This window comes from Bombus fervidus, chromosome 7 (assembly GCF_041682495.2).
Source record: "Bombus fervidus isolate BK054 chromosome 7, iyBomFerv1, whole genome shotgun sequence".
In the NCBI taxonomy this organism is placed as follows: Eukaryota; Metazoa; Arthropoda; class Insecta; order Hymenoptera; family Apidae; genus Bombus; species Bombus fervidus.
In genome coordinates, this window is record NC_091523.1 from 11,198,577 (window position 1) to 11,213,758 (window position 15,182).

A 15,182-nucleotide genomic window follows, 5' to 3' on the forward strand; every position below is an offset into this window, starting at 1 on the left:
TTACAAAACTTTTCATCGGAAGCTCGCAACACTCGCAGCTTCAAACCGTAACTTTTTAACAATGCCTGATAAAGAAATATCAAGCAACTATTCATCTTTATTGATCGGTCGATCTTTCAAAATTTCTCGTCAGAAATACGTCACAACCCAAAGAACTTTAGATACTAACTTCTTACTAATACTATTAAGTTTATTCTTAATACTATTTAGTTTAAAAATTCATCGAAGCTATTCATCCTTAACAAACATCGGAGCTTAAAATCGGAACTTTCTAACGTTACCTGATGAGAAAATTCAACAAAACTATTTATTTTTAACGATCGATCTTTCAAACCTTCTCATCAAACCAAACAATTTCCGACCGTGACTTTCTAACATTATCGGATAAAGAAGTCCCAAGAAGCTATTCATCATTGCTTTCTAACTCTATTTAATAAAAAAGTTTCAAGGAGCTATTCAACCTTAGTGATCGATCTTCTAAAACTTTTTAAAAAGTCACAATCCAAGAAATTTCGAAACATAACTTTCTAACGCTACGCTGATAAAAAAACGAGCAAAGCTATTTTTAATAAAAATGATCGACGGATCCAGGTAAATCTCGTTTTCCGATAGAACGCAAACTGGACTGTACTTTCATCGATCGATGCAACGTAGTAGGATAACTAACGGGAAGGACATCCATGGAACAGCGTGTTTCTCGGTTTTGCACACTGTTCCTCATCGCACTTGCAAAACGAAAAATACCGGTCCCTGCTTGTGCAGAGCCGATGGAGGGAAAGAGGTCGCGCAAGCGCCTCTCTTCTAGCGCCTGTGGCTAAAAGCCTCGGGGCGAATATGCACCCTGGCATGGGAGTGTCAGCGGGTGATCGTCGCTACGGCGAAAATACGGTGATGCAGTCCAGGAACGGGGTCTGCGACAAGATCGAAAATTACATATCGGACCTGGGACAATGGTACGTAAGCAAAAACTGGCTAATCAGCAAAGGACCCTCCGATTGGAAGTCGAACGTCGAACCACCCTTGAACCGGCTTCTCGCCTCCTTTAAACCGGAGAGAGGAAGGGGAACACCAGAAATAGAAGTGGCGGGTGTTTAGGAGCAATTTTCTTGCGTACAATTCGTGGGCGGAAAAACAACGTTCCTAGTTCATTGATCTCGCGTTGTCTCGCATCGGAGACCTGTTACTTTCATGGAATATAATTTTCATATTTACTTCAATCACAGATAGTTTTTGATATAATTTTTTTTTTATCGTTAAAAAGATACCGTTCAAATGTCTATCGATGATTTATCATTTAATTAACCTTACGTTTACTTTAGAAATTTCCTTGCTACTAATTTTTTGCAATTTTACGGCTACATCATTTCAGGCTTATCATGTATGAAATGCTTGATATCTTTAATTGCGTTTTTCATTGTTAACAGGTCAGTGTGGAGAGCGATAATACTGGGACAATTTCTATCTCTCGTGTTATGCTTCATGACACTGGCGAATCATCACATCAACACTGCGTATCAGCTCGCGCTTCCAACCGGTATGTCATTAATGATTAATCACATGCATAAATAATCGGCGTACGAAAATTGCGTTTAATTAGAATTACGTTTGAAATCGTACGTAGACGTATATATATTTGATATAACGAGCCAGCAAATTTTCTCCGCGGAACAGGACAAAATCTCCCGCATTACGTTATGATGTGTCTTGTGTACACAACCTGGATGTCCTGCAGAGGGGTAGGAAACGGCCTAATTTCTGTCATACGAGCCCGTGGATGGAGGTACTTGCTACTGGCTCTCATTGACATCGAAGCGTGCACACTTGTAACATCCTCGCATCAATTCACTAGCCTGGCCGGAATACAGGTACGTGCTAATGACGTCACGTGGGATTTCAACGTTGTATTTTACCAAACAACAATGACGAAGTTTTTAGCTTTCGTACGTCAGAGATTACATGATACATTAATTATCGTATTTTCCTCTTCGCGTACTCGAAATAAAAAGACAATTCATAAAACATGTTACTAAAGGCGAAAGAGTTTCCTATACAGACGTGGAAATTCTTTTATACGATGAAAACCTTTTGTTCAAATTTCTTTGTTCTTTTGAAAGAATGGAAAATATTTCTTTTGTAACTTGCTCCTTTTATTCAATATTTCTCTCTTTTTAAATATAAATTCTACGAAGCTCGTATTTATCCAGAGCTTAGAAAAAGCGAAATGACATCATTGAATAGCTTATTCTTCATCGTTGGTATAGAGCTCCGATAAAATAAGGTTTCGATAAAATAAGGTGCAAGCGCTACACCGCACAATCTATATGCGGTTGAGCATGCAACTTTCGTCACTTAGCCATCAATTAAACGACGTACGTAGTATTTGTGGCTGAGATGAATGGCACGGAACGCAACTATTGTATCGGATATATACTACCACCAATGAAAGGAGGATACCAGGTCTTCGACCCGGCATACTTACCCCTCGTTGTTTACTCTTAATCGAACGTCACGCGAATATCACGAACTTCGTTATCGTCACTCATTCCGGATTAAAATTTTAACGACTTAAAGAATCGATAATGTTTAACTTAATTATGAAATAATTTTGTTTCAGCTGCTCGATTGTGTGGCCATACCAGTTGCATTGGCGCTATCGTGTTTAGTTCTAGGGGTGAGATATCGGATGGTACACATAGTTGGCGTTTCTGTTTCTTTGATGGGTGTAGGATGCTTGGTTTGGGCAGGGATTGATGACAATAAAGATTCTGCGACTACAGGTGATTGTTCGATAAATTCATCTATATCCATAACATTCGTCTACAGCCAAATATTATAAATTTCATATTAGAAAAAAAAACTATTAAAGTTTATTATTGAATTTTTCAATTAACATTTTCTTTCACAAAGGAAAGAATCACCTTGTTGGTGATATGCTGTGCCTTGGAGGCGCGGTATTGTTTTCTATAACAACCGTACTACAAGAATTAACGGTTAAGACAGTCGATATTATCGAATATCTCGGCATGATCGGTTTCTTCGGTACTATATTATGCTGTATGCAAATGTAAGTATTGTTCGCCAGAAAAGAAGATTATTTTCGATCCAATATAATTGATTATTATGATTTATATCGTTATTATTCCAGGGTCATACTAGAGAGCTTAAAGTTAGAATCATTTCAGTGGAACAATGTACCAGTAATAACGTTCTTGATAGTTTACTGCATCACGCAATTCGTCTTTTTCTCGTTGGTACCTGTTATATTGTTCGAGTCCGGTGCAACTGCGTTGCAACTAGCGTTACTGACCGCAGATTCTTTCAACGTTTTATCTGGCATGCTGGTTCATCAATACAAGGTATATCTTCAATCGATACGATCCTTTCAGATTAAGATGTAATCGGAACATAACGTCATTGTTCTGGTTTGTCGTGTGTGTTCAAAGCTATGTGTTACGTGAATAGAATCATCTATTGCAACAACCTATATAACAAACAATACATGGCTACATATGCTAATAAGTCTCGTTCCACCTGTTCCAGTTTCACGCATTGTACTTCGTTTCGTATACGCTCACAATGACAGGCATATATATCTACGCGATAAAGAGAACACCAATGTCGTCGAACTCGCGAAGACAGCACACCGAACCCACTGCTCCAGATTACAGGTAATGTTCACAGAACGTTTTAAAAAGTAACCCTTTTTAATTAGCGAGCAATTCTGCCTTGGAAGGTACGTTCGATCGAATAACTTGTATGCTAAGAAAAACGTCAAAGAAGATATCAAGAAAAAGTTACTCGTGGTTTCTTAAACAAAGCAAAATATTAACGACACTGAAAAGTCTTAAAGATTTTAAGTGTCGATCGATTCGAGCTTTTTTCTTAAATGTTCAATTTCATTAATATTCCATTCATTCACTCTTCGATTGAATATGTTTTTTTTTTTTTTTCTTTTCAAAAGATGGTTCCCGTGAGAAATTCAGTTACGATTCTCTCTTATAATAAGAACAACTCCTCCATTCCCGTTGTATTTTTTTATTTTCATCATCGGCCTTGACAAGAAATTAATAAACAATTGACTGTGGATTAAAGAGACGTCATTTTAAGACATATGTCTCATCCCGACGTTGGAGAAGTGGAAATGGCAACAAGTTCAGGGATGTCTGGCGTGAGTGGTACCCTCGACGTTAGAACGTCGACCCTTGGCAGCGAAAAAGAAACTATGGACGCGACAAGTATACCGCCAAGCGTTAGTTCCGATACAGCCTTCACCTCCTTTTACGGAAGTTATTACGATTAAGGGAATCTGCAAGAAGACGCACAGAAAATGTAGAGCCAACCGAAGAACATGTATAGATTCGCCGTGTGCGCGCTCTTGTTAAAGTTTTACACCAAGTTCGAAATTAATGATCACAGAGGTACATTCTTTTGTTTTCTATGATGTGATACAATATAAGAGTAAATAGATCTCCTCGATAAATAAGTTAAATAAGTTAAATATACGCGTTACACAGTGTTCTGATTAACGTCGCGGTTTTTTAAAGAACTTAACCAACATAAATATCGATTAGCCGCGTATAAACGCGATCTTCATTGTTGATTTGTCTGTTTATCGAAATGTAAGTGTTTTTTCGTCCAGTCGCGGGGAGACGCGATCGCGTTGAAGCGCATCAACGTGAGTCGTAAATTCCCGTTACGATTATAATAATCGACACCACGAGCAGGTCGATCCCCTTATTTCTTATGGGATAATAGGGGTGTTTGTTTTGTAATACAACTGTAGTCTACAGTTATATAATATGTATATATTTACAATAACTTACAACAAGTTGTTGCGTAGACAAGAGTTGATTGACTTTGTCGTGACGGAAAGTACAGTAGTTGGTTACTCGAATGTTTAGTTGATTTGACTGCCCGATCAATGTTTAATCAGATTTGATATGTTGAAGAACAAGGTTTGATTCGACTACCCGAAGATTGATAGAACAGTTTGACTTGACTGCCCGAGGATTGATAGAACAGTAACAGACCCGTCTCGTACTATTAAGGAGAAAAGTCCGGTGTGGGTGTACCCTTTTGAACTAAGAACGCAAATTCGTTGTTCATACTTTTCGGTAGAAAAGTGAGGGTAACGATCCGCGATGCCCATTGGTTATAGCCAATGTTAATAAATAAAATACGAGGAGAAAGTCTACTGCAGATGTGGCTCATGGGTGTCCTTATTCGTGGAAAAAACCTGCTATTTCGCTGGACAAACATCCGCTTTCTCCGTAATTAGTAAGAGTAAATAGTAATTAGCAATAAACCTAAGGACTGTTTCCCTACAGGCCCTTCCCTAAGGTTCTTAGGGATCATCCATAGATCATAATAGAAATTAAGCTAAAAAAATTCAGTTTATGGTGGTCTCTTGGGTTTATTGTGAATTAGTCTAACAATGTGTAGGCCTCGGCGGCCTGACCGTGATGGACGTCGCACGGACCATCTGGCGCGATGTAACAGTAAGAATAAAAATACATTCTTGTTGCTCAACATACTTTGTAAATGATAATGGTACAATTTAATACACACAACTAATTGTTACTAGATCTAAATACCGAAGGATGTTAACTAATTTCCTGCTGTAAAATAAGTAAAAATCGATGAATTATTTTTAATGATTCTTATTACAATCTTTGTTCGTAAATGCACTAAACTGTACTTATATATTCTATAGTCCATCCATGTGTCAGAACGTTATTTCGCGTGTTGTGTATATTTTTTTGAAATAAATTAATAAATAATAAATAAACAAACAATTCAAATTCAAAAATTCTTTCTTTCCCTTTTTTCTTTCCCCTCTTTACTTTCCCCTCCTATATTACTTATCCCCACTCTTACTGTTCTACTTCAAAATGGCGGCGAAGCTTAGGCCGACATGATGTGTATCGGCTATACCTCGCTGCAGTTAATAGCTAACCACTGAACAGGATGGCGGGTTCCATAGAGATACCACTCCGTGATACAGATGAGGTGAATATTTTTGTTTTTAACATTGAATTTTATCATTTGCGAAGTATTGAAAGTAAGCTAAACCATTCCTGTTATACATTATTGACATGTAATTCAAGATTCTTTAAAAACCCGTGATATAAAAGCGTGTTTGTGTAGTTAACCTGCAAACGTTGTTTGCGGAATATATACATCGTACAAACAATGGCTATTAAATATCTTGAAATTTGCCCTCGATATGAAATATAAATTACTATTGTTTCATATTTGTTTTGATCGCATAATTTTGGACTAATTTTTTGGTTTTTATTTTGTTCTTATTGTTCCCAATATGTTTCCCATTTGTCATGTACAGTAAAATGTTAAACATCAGACATTTGTTAATTGAAATTTTTCGATAAATTGAATCTTTTATCCACTTTTTGTCTACTTAAATCCCTCACCATATATCGCTGGTTAATGTTTTTAATATATTAAATTACATTCTATTAGGTAATCGAGCTGTGTCTGGATCAATTACCAGAAGGAGATGAGGTTCTTGGTATTTTACGTCAAGAACATTCACACCTTAATGTTTGGGTCAATATGGCTGTAAGTACCTCAAATTATAATAGATATAATAGAAAAGCTACAAGACATTAAACATATTATATTTCATTGTAGCTTGAATATTACAAACAACACAAAATCGAAGATTTCATTAAAATACTTGAATCTTCTCGGATTGATGCTAATATTGAATATCGTGACTATGAAAAAGATCAAATGCGTGCGTTGGATCTGTTGGCTGCATATTATGTGCAGGAAGCCAACAGAGAAAAGAATAAAGACAAAAAGAGAGATCTATTTACAAAAGCTACCCTATTATATACAACTGCAGATAAGATTATTATGTATGACCAGGTATATATCGTTTCTAGTATTTCATTTGATGCTTGGAAATATTTATGTATTATTTATATAATACTTCTTTGTGCTACAGAATCATTTACTTGGCAGAGCTTATTTCTGCCTCCTAGAAGGGGATAAAATGGATCAGGCTGATGCCCAATTTAATTTTGTACTAAATCAGTCTCAAAATAATATTCCTTCTCTACTGGGAAAAGCATGCATAGCATTCAACAAAAAAGATTATAGAGGTGCGATTGCCTTTTATAAAAAGGCATTGAGAACAAATCCAAATTGTCCCGCTGCTGTGAGGTTAGGGTTGGGGCATTGTTTTATGAAACTAAATAACCAGGAAAAAGCACGTTTAGCATTTGAAAGAGCTTTACAGTTAGATAGCCAATGTGTTGGAGCATTAGTTGGACTTTCAGTACTGAAACTGAATCAACAACAGCCTGATAGTATCAGAACTGGTGTTCAAATGTTATCTAAAGCTTATACCATTGATTCGACTAATCCCATGGTGTTGAATCATTTGGCAAATCATTTTTTCTTCAAAAAGGACTATAACAAAGTACAACACTTAGCCCTCCATGCATTTCACAATACCGAGAACGAGGCTATGCGTGCAGAGAGTTGCTATCAATTAGCCAGAGCATTTCATGTTCAAGTAAGTGTACAATATAAGTAAGTTTACATATATACATACTGAAAATTTTGAAAAATAATCTAACTATTTCAGGGTGACTATGACCAAGCGTTTCAATATTACTATCAGGCAACACAATTTGCACCTCCAGTTTTTGTATTACCACACTTTGGCTTAGGTCAAATGTATGTTTATCGTGGTGATGCAGAAAATGTAAGCATAACGTTATATATATTATTATATACTATATATGATAGGGTAAAACTAATAAATTTTACATACACTGTTTTTAAATCACAGGCAGCACAATGTTTCGAAAAAGTGTTGAAAGCTCAGCCAGGTAATTATGAAACAATGAAAATTCTTGGCTCTCTGTACGCAAACTCAAGTTCTCAATCGAAACGCGATATTGCTAAAAACCACCTTCGAAAAGTAACTGAACAATTTCCGGATGATGTTGAAGCGTGGATTGAATTGGCTCAAATATTGGAGCAAAGTGACCTTAATGCAGCCTTAAATGCATATGGTACGGCAACTAGGATTTTAAAAGAAAAAGTCCAGGCAGATATACCACCAGAAATTCTAAATAATGTTGGTGCTCTACATTATAGGTATGTTTCATATTTCCTTATTTTAATTTATTTTATCTGCTATTAAGGCTAAAACTTATTATTTTATCATAGACTTGGAAACTTAGAAGAAGCTAGGAAAAATTTGGAGGAATCTTTAGCGCGTTCTAAAGCTGATGCCTTACACGATTCTGTATACTATAACTCGATTGCAGTTACGACGACATATAATTTGGCTCGTTTGAACGAAGCTTTATGTATATTTGATAAAGCAGAAAAATTATACAAAGCCATTTTAAAGAAACACCCAAACTATGTAGATTGTTATTTACGACTTGGCTGTATGGCTCGAGATAAAGGACAAATTTATGAAGCATCTGATTGGTTTAAGGATGCTTTAAGCATAAATAACGAGCACCCAGATGCATGGTCCCTCTTGGGTAACTTACATTTGGTTAAAATGCAGTGGGGTCCTGGCCAGAAGAAATTCGAAAGAATTTTGAAAAATCCAGCAACAAGTACCGATGCCTATTCTTTGATTGCTTTGGGTAACATTTGGTTGCAAACATTGCATCAAAGTGGGAAAGATAAAGATCGAGAGAAGCGACATCAAGACAGAGCATTGGCTATGTATAAACAGGTATGATAGTAAAAAATAATAAATCTTCCTATTCGTATATACATATATAAATATTGAAATTTATAGGTTTTGCGAAACGACCCTAAAAATATTTGGGCTGCAAATGGAATAGGAGCTGTACTAGCGCATAAAGGTTGTGTAAATGAAGCTAGAGATATTTTTGCTCAAGTTCGAGAAGCAACAGCAGAATTTTGCGATGTATGGTTGAATATTGCGCACATTTATGTAGAGCAAAAACAATTCGTTAGCGCTATCCAAATGGTAACTTTCCGTTTTGTATGTAATACGATATGATAATGTTTCTGCAACTATTTCATAAAATATATCTTTTTACAGTATGAAAACTGCCTTCGGAAGTTCTATAAATACCATCATGTCGAAGTTTTGCAATATCTTGGAAGAGCTTACTTTAAAGCTGGTAAATTAAAAGAAGCAAAATTGACATTATTAAAGGTGAGCCAGAAACATTGTGTCATGCTCTGATATCATTAATATTGATTAAAGAAGAATAACTAATCAATTTCATTATATCAATTTAGGCAAGAAGAGTAGCTCCACAGGACACTGTTCTGTTATACAATATTGCACTTGTCCTTCAACGTCTAGCGACACAAATTCTGAAGGATGAGAAGTCCACCTTAACAACAGTGCTTCAGGCAGTTCACGAATTGGGACTCTCACATAAATACTTCCAATATCTATCAACGCATGGAGATAAAATGGGACAACTTGCGGAAGCAGAAGCAAGGAGGTGTCAAGATCTTTTGTCGCAAGCGCAATATCATGTTGCCAGAGCTAGACGATTGGATGAGGAAGAAAAAATGCTTAGGAGAAAACAAGAAGAAGAAAGGTAATTATATGAACATAATTAGCATATGGAATACATCAAACACCATAATAATGATTTTGTATTAATGTATAGACAAGCATTTAAAATGCGACAAACGGAAGAACAACGGAAACTCGAAGAAATGCGACGACAAAAAGAAGAGGAAATGTTACAGAAACGTCAAGAATACGTTGAAAAGACAAAGAACGCTTTAGTATTCGGCGAAATGCCTTCAGAAAAACCTGGAAGGAAAGGAAAAAGAGCACGCACTGATCAATATGTTAGTGACAGTGGTGGTTCTGGAAGAGAGGAAGGTCGGGAGGAAGCTCCTAGAGAAAGGAAACGTAAAAGAAAAGCAAGTGGTGAACGTAAAGAAAAAAGGGGCAAGGGTAAAGGAAAGCGCAAGAAAGAAATGGGTAGTGGAGAAAGTGGTAAGATAGTATTTCATGATCTTCGATTATACACGTCATTAATCTGCGTATTTCAAAAAATATATATTTTATTTCGCAATATTCAGGTTCAGAAAGTGATCGACTCAAGCCGAAACGTGGAAGAAAAGGGATTATTAAGAAAGACAGAGCATTTCGGAAAAGTACAGCTGAAACTACAAAAGGAAAGATGCCTTTATCGAAGGAAACTATATCGACGAGCGAATCTGATAGCGATTCAGGAGGTCTTAAAATTGCCAGCGGGTAAGTATCATTCATTTTATGAGAATGAAATGATTTATTATACGTGTTGGTTGAGACGAGTGATAAAATTGCAATAGTTAGTGTATATTAAAATCACTTTAAGTACAAGTACAGAGATAGTGTATGCCGGTCGTTATCGTCACTCGCTCAATGCTACTGTTCAAATCTACGCTTGTTATTCGACTGTATGACTCGCTATAATGATTCACTATACTGGTTTGTTATACAATTACAAATAATGGCAATAATATTTAGTCCGGAGTTTGTTTACCTTTGAACCTAACCAATCAAAACAACGTTGACTCATGTGCTGCTACAAGAATATAATATACTGAGGTGTATAATAAATAAATTAATGGCGTCGTTAATTTGTATTTCAGAGGTGAAAGCGGTAACGAAGGTCGCGGACGCGGTAATAGACGAATTATGTCTGACTCGGAAGGATCCCGTGCATCGAGATCTAGGTCTCGTTCCAGATCGAAATCTAAAAGCCGTTCTAGAAGTAGTTCACGATCACGATCGCGATCACAATCACGATCACGATCACGATCAAGATTTCAATCCCGATCCGTATCTCGTTCACGATCTAGATCTCGTTCAGGTTCCAAGTCGAGGAGTCGATCGCGATCAAAAAGTCCATCGAGATCAAGATCCGTTTCAGCGAAAAGTGGTTCAGGCTCGAGATCCAGATCAGGGTCGAGGAAGAGTCAATCACGATCAAGATCGCGTAGTGGTTCGAGGAAAAGTGGATCACAACCAAGATCAAGGTCGGGTTCTGCAGCTAGCGCACGATCAAGATCGGGTTCTGCAGCTAGCGCACGATCGAGATCAGGCTCTGCACGTTCGAGATCGGGATCTGCAGCTAGTGCACAATCGAGATCAAGGTCTCCTAGTGGTTCCAGAAAAGCAGCTTCGCGATCAAGGTCAAGATCAAGATCAGGATCAAGGAGTGGTTCACAGTCGGAGGGACGTGTATCAAGAAGCAGAAGCCGATCAAAATCTAAATCTGTGTCAAGATCTAGATCGCGTTCCGGCTCACGGTCAAAGAGTGGTTCTCGAAGTCGTAGCCCTAGTGGATCGGCAAGGTAAATAAAAAGAACATTAAAATGCACTCACCGAAACGAAACACAGCTTCCGTGATACCGTGATGACCACATATTGCGATTATTTTATTCCAGATCTGCTACTCCAGAGTCGAGAAAATCAGTTTCGGGTAGTGATGTTGGTTCCCGCCATTCGAGTACAGATCGAGGTGGTGGCAGCGAAAGTGAATAAACTCAACACGCATATAATAACATCACTAGCGTACAGAAAAATTCTCATTAACCTTGGATTAAGTACTTTTTGTAAGAACCAAATTTATATAAATGAAATATATATAACTTTCGCGATATATTTGTCAACACACGTTTGAAAGAACCGTTCCAATTGAAACAGGATTGTTACGCTAAGATGTAGCGCGGCAACTGGCAATCATTCGATTTATCGGAGTTCGATTTATCATTTATCGAAGTGCAATTTCGAGATAACTAAACGATCTCTAGATGGAGCGACTTCAGAGTTTCGGATGTAATATTTCGGACAATTAAATATTCGTTTTATGTTTGCGAGTTATAACAACACCCCTTAGTTTTAGTCCAAACTGCATGTTTATGTTTTCCACATTGTATTTAAAACGAAGTATTCATGATGCAAGGTAATTTTATGTAAAATTATTACGATTTCGTATTTCATCTAGTTCTATGTATAAACCTTTTTGCTTTCTGATTAGTTATCTGTTGATACTTTGTACGATAAATAAATAGTTTTAATTCTTATTGTAGACTCACATTGTTTAATATAAAAGAAGATATGTTATGGTTGTGTTAACAACCAACGTTTTATATTAAAAATCATAAATAAAACATTATAAAAATTAACGTTTTCATTATTCTCCCTGAAATGTATTACACAATTAAAATATTTTATATATGCACGATTAAAGTTTTTTCATGTATTAATAAAAACAATTATATGAAACAAATGATTAAAGTTTTGTAGATTTAAATAACATTGGTGCCACTTTATATGTCATTACATTGTTATTACATATTATGTGCAACAGTCAATCAACTTAACAACGTATTTGTAATGTTTTTTAATTCAATTTTTTCTGTTAAACATTCATCTAGATCGTCTAATATAGCATTACATGTAATATTTTTTATTCTTAAATGTTTTAGAAAAGAATTTTCTTTGTCTACGAAGTCCTCTTTTACACTCTTGGCGCCCTTTTCGTGAAGGTCAACTTTTTCCACTGTAATACAATTTTTCCATCGATTCTTTTCAACTATTTTCATCAAGTATGTATGTTGCAACATTATTGCTTTTTTTTCAAACTATATTAAGAGTATGTCATTACATGAGGATGCACACAAATGTTTATCACTCCCACACAAGCGTTATCGATTTGTAATCTATAGCTACAAAACAAGCAAAAAATTACGACAAGGTAAGTAAACCTTCGGGTGAGAGGATAAGAATAACGTTTAACCATAGATATTACCGCTGTCACGTCCCGCGATCCGTGGCGCGAAAGTAAAATTTATAAATTCTTTTAAACCGAGGTAATTTTAAACGTTTATTCGAAACCGTGTTTACAGCATTTGAAGTGAAAGGCAGTTAAAGCCGCTAAAAGCTACATCTTGCGAAAACTCATCTAACTACGTTTTTGTATTATGTTTTCATAACGATATTAGGACGATATTATTAAATCGGTAGTTGAACAAACATTTTCAAAAGAAAGACCCCGACGTTTTTTCATCTCCGACGGATATAAATGTAGCGACTCAGAGAAGTCAGCGTGACTTTGAGTTTGAGAATATTTATCGTTTGGTTATCGAGTAAATTAATTAGCGTTCGTCTATCGAAGAGTCAGTTATCGTTTTGTCTATCGAACAGTTAGTTATAATTTTGTCTATTGAAGAATTAGTTATCATTTGTCTATCGAAGAATCATCACTTGTCAACGGAAGAATTTCATATCCGTCAGTCAATTGTCAATATCGAAATTGATTAAGATCTCAATAAATTATTTTATATTGATAATCTACTTTCGAACAACTTTAATCCCCTGCCGTGTCAGTATTTCCGCATATCGCAGGTTAGCCGAAAGTGAAGCTTATTGCCAGTTGCATTAAACGTCAGTTGACGCTACTTTGTCGTCAGCAACTAAATAGAACGTAAGAACCGCAGTGGTTTAAAATTGTTTTGGATTAATACCATTCGCATTCAACAACGAAATCAAAAAATAAACAAACACCGATCGAATCGATCATTGCAAGTTTGATACGAATATCCGTACGATTAGTCATCGATCGATTCGCATCACTTTAATGATGAAGTACCATTGAATCGCTCTGTTTTACTGTTTAATTCTTCGAACACTGTCGTGCAAGAAACGTTCCGGGAAAACTATCATAATTGAAAAATTGGTATGTTATGAAATACCAACTTCAATATCGCTAGAGCTTATCGTCCTAGTATATTTAGTATACTACTATATTTAACTATATTCAAGCCTTTAGGTGTACATAAATCATAAAATATACGTTGTGCACATATATTCCATGAATAAGGAAAATCCTGAGCCAGTTTGCGTAAAAAGCATAAGAGTAAATAGCATAGGAAACTACGCTGATAGAAGGATAGAGATATCGGTTTTATCCGAGTTACGAAGATTCTGAGTGCTGGAAGCGTTTACTTTTTCGATTCAACTCTTTAGAGTGTGCATATATCTTACTGCTCTTCCTGTTTGATTATCAAATCCTTTTCTATCGTCGCATTTCTCGATCTACATTTTCATATAAAAGCATAGAAAAGAAGTCCGCGTGTAATTTTTATTGTTCGTGAAGTTGTTTCCAATACATTGCAATAAACGCAAGTTTTAATTAGCCTTCGTGAATTTTCACATAGCTACTTAGAAGGTATAGCGGATATTCGAGAATTACTTGCCTCCTTGGCGAGTTGCGAACTTGCGAAATTATTTACGATCTCGCGAGTTCCTCGAAGCTGGTTTAATAGAATAGTTTCGCGACTGAGTTTTGATTAACCTCCTATTTGCATATTCGTCATTCTACTTGTTAATAGCGTTTTTATGTAAAACTCCTACAAACGCAATATGTTCTCTGACCGATTATTTTCGGCTTAAAATAAATTCAGTTTCTCGAGTTATGAACTGAGCGATCTTTCTAATTTTTATTTATACGAAATAGGACCAAACAATAAAGATAACTATTTTCTGCAACAAGTATACGGTTTATATATATAACAACAAATTAACCTGACTCTACAACATCAAATTTTTTCTTCCTTGAGGTTTCGAAAGTATACTGTCAATTGGACAATAGACATTACGATCAGCACGCTTACCATCATTCACTACCTGGCTGACAGCGGCACATATACCGGTAATCCGACCCTCATAAACCTAAGGACCCACCATAAAGCTTAACTGCTTAGTTTAATTACTTGTTAATAATGCTCTGAAGTTAATCTATTTAGGCATCTGAAGGAATTTCGAATCCTAGAAATATTTTCGGTTTGTGGCTAGCTCGTAGAAAAGTCATTAGGTTTATTGAGCTCTATTAAATTACGGAGACTAATGACGGTAGCAACAATGGTAGGAGATTTTCTTCTCCAATCATCATTCATTAATGAGGACTAGAACCAATCACAGATCGGCACCCTCCGAATCCGCTTTCTTCGTTAGAACAACACACCCATGCCGAGATTTCCTCCGTAATGGCATAAGAGCGGAAAGTCAGTCATCTCATACAGTCAGTCAACTCCCGATCCAATAACAGGATATCATCATCACTACGGTCTACGCGACATCAAGTTAATATATTATATACTTAGACGACGTAATATCAAGGGTAATAAGTTATTGA

The 15,182-nt window shown here is 36.2% G+C and overlaps 2 protein-coding genes across 3 annotated transcripts; both read left to right on the forward strand.

Annotated features, from left to right (window-relative positions):
* The first annotated feature begins 804 nt into the window (after positions 1-804).
* On the forward strand, positions 805-4,624 carry LOC139989005 (solute carrier family 35 member F2). 2 transcript variants are annotated; one of them, XM_072006842.1, is made up of 8 exons: positions 805-953; positions 1,425-1,534; positions 1,672-1,865; positions 2,615-2,777; positions 2,908-3,064; positions 3,146-3,356; positions 3,541-3,668; positions 4,093-4,624. In XM_072006842.1, exons 1-8 carry the CDS (start codon positions 835-837, stop codon positions 4,298-4,300), a joined length of 1,290 nt encoding a protein of 429 aa, XP_071862943.1. In that variant the 5' UTR covers positions 805-834; the 3' UTR covers positions 4,301-4,624. The 2 variants fall into 2 exon arrangements, with proteins under 2 accessions (XP_071862943.1, XP_071862945.1); XM_072006844.1 differs by having other exon boundaries at positions 4,108-4,624.
* A 1,285-nt stretch (positions 4,625-5,909) lies between these two features.
* Positions 5,910-11,675, forward strand: Ctr9 (RNA polymerase-associated protein Ctr9). Its single transcript, XM_072006342.1, has 14 exons — positions 5,910-6,009; positions 6,481-6,579; positions 6,652-6,891; positions 6,971-7,543; positions 7,616-7,735; positions 7,823-8,133; positions 8,206-8,731; positions 8,798-8,992; positions 9,068-9,184; positions 9,271-9,581; positions 9,654-9,991; positions 10,078-10,252; positions 10,633-11,337; positions 11,431-11,675. Exons 1-14 carry the CDS (start codon positions 5,968-5,970, stop codon positions 11,525-11,527), a joined length of 3,849 nt encoding a protein of 1,282 aa, XP_071862443.1. The 5' UTR covers positions 5,910-5,967; the 3' UTR covers positions 11,528-11,675.
* Positions 11,676-15,182: the final 3,507 nt, after the last annotated feature.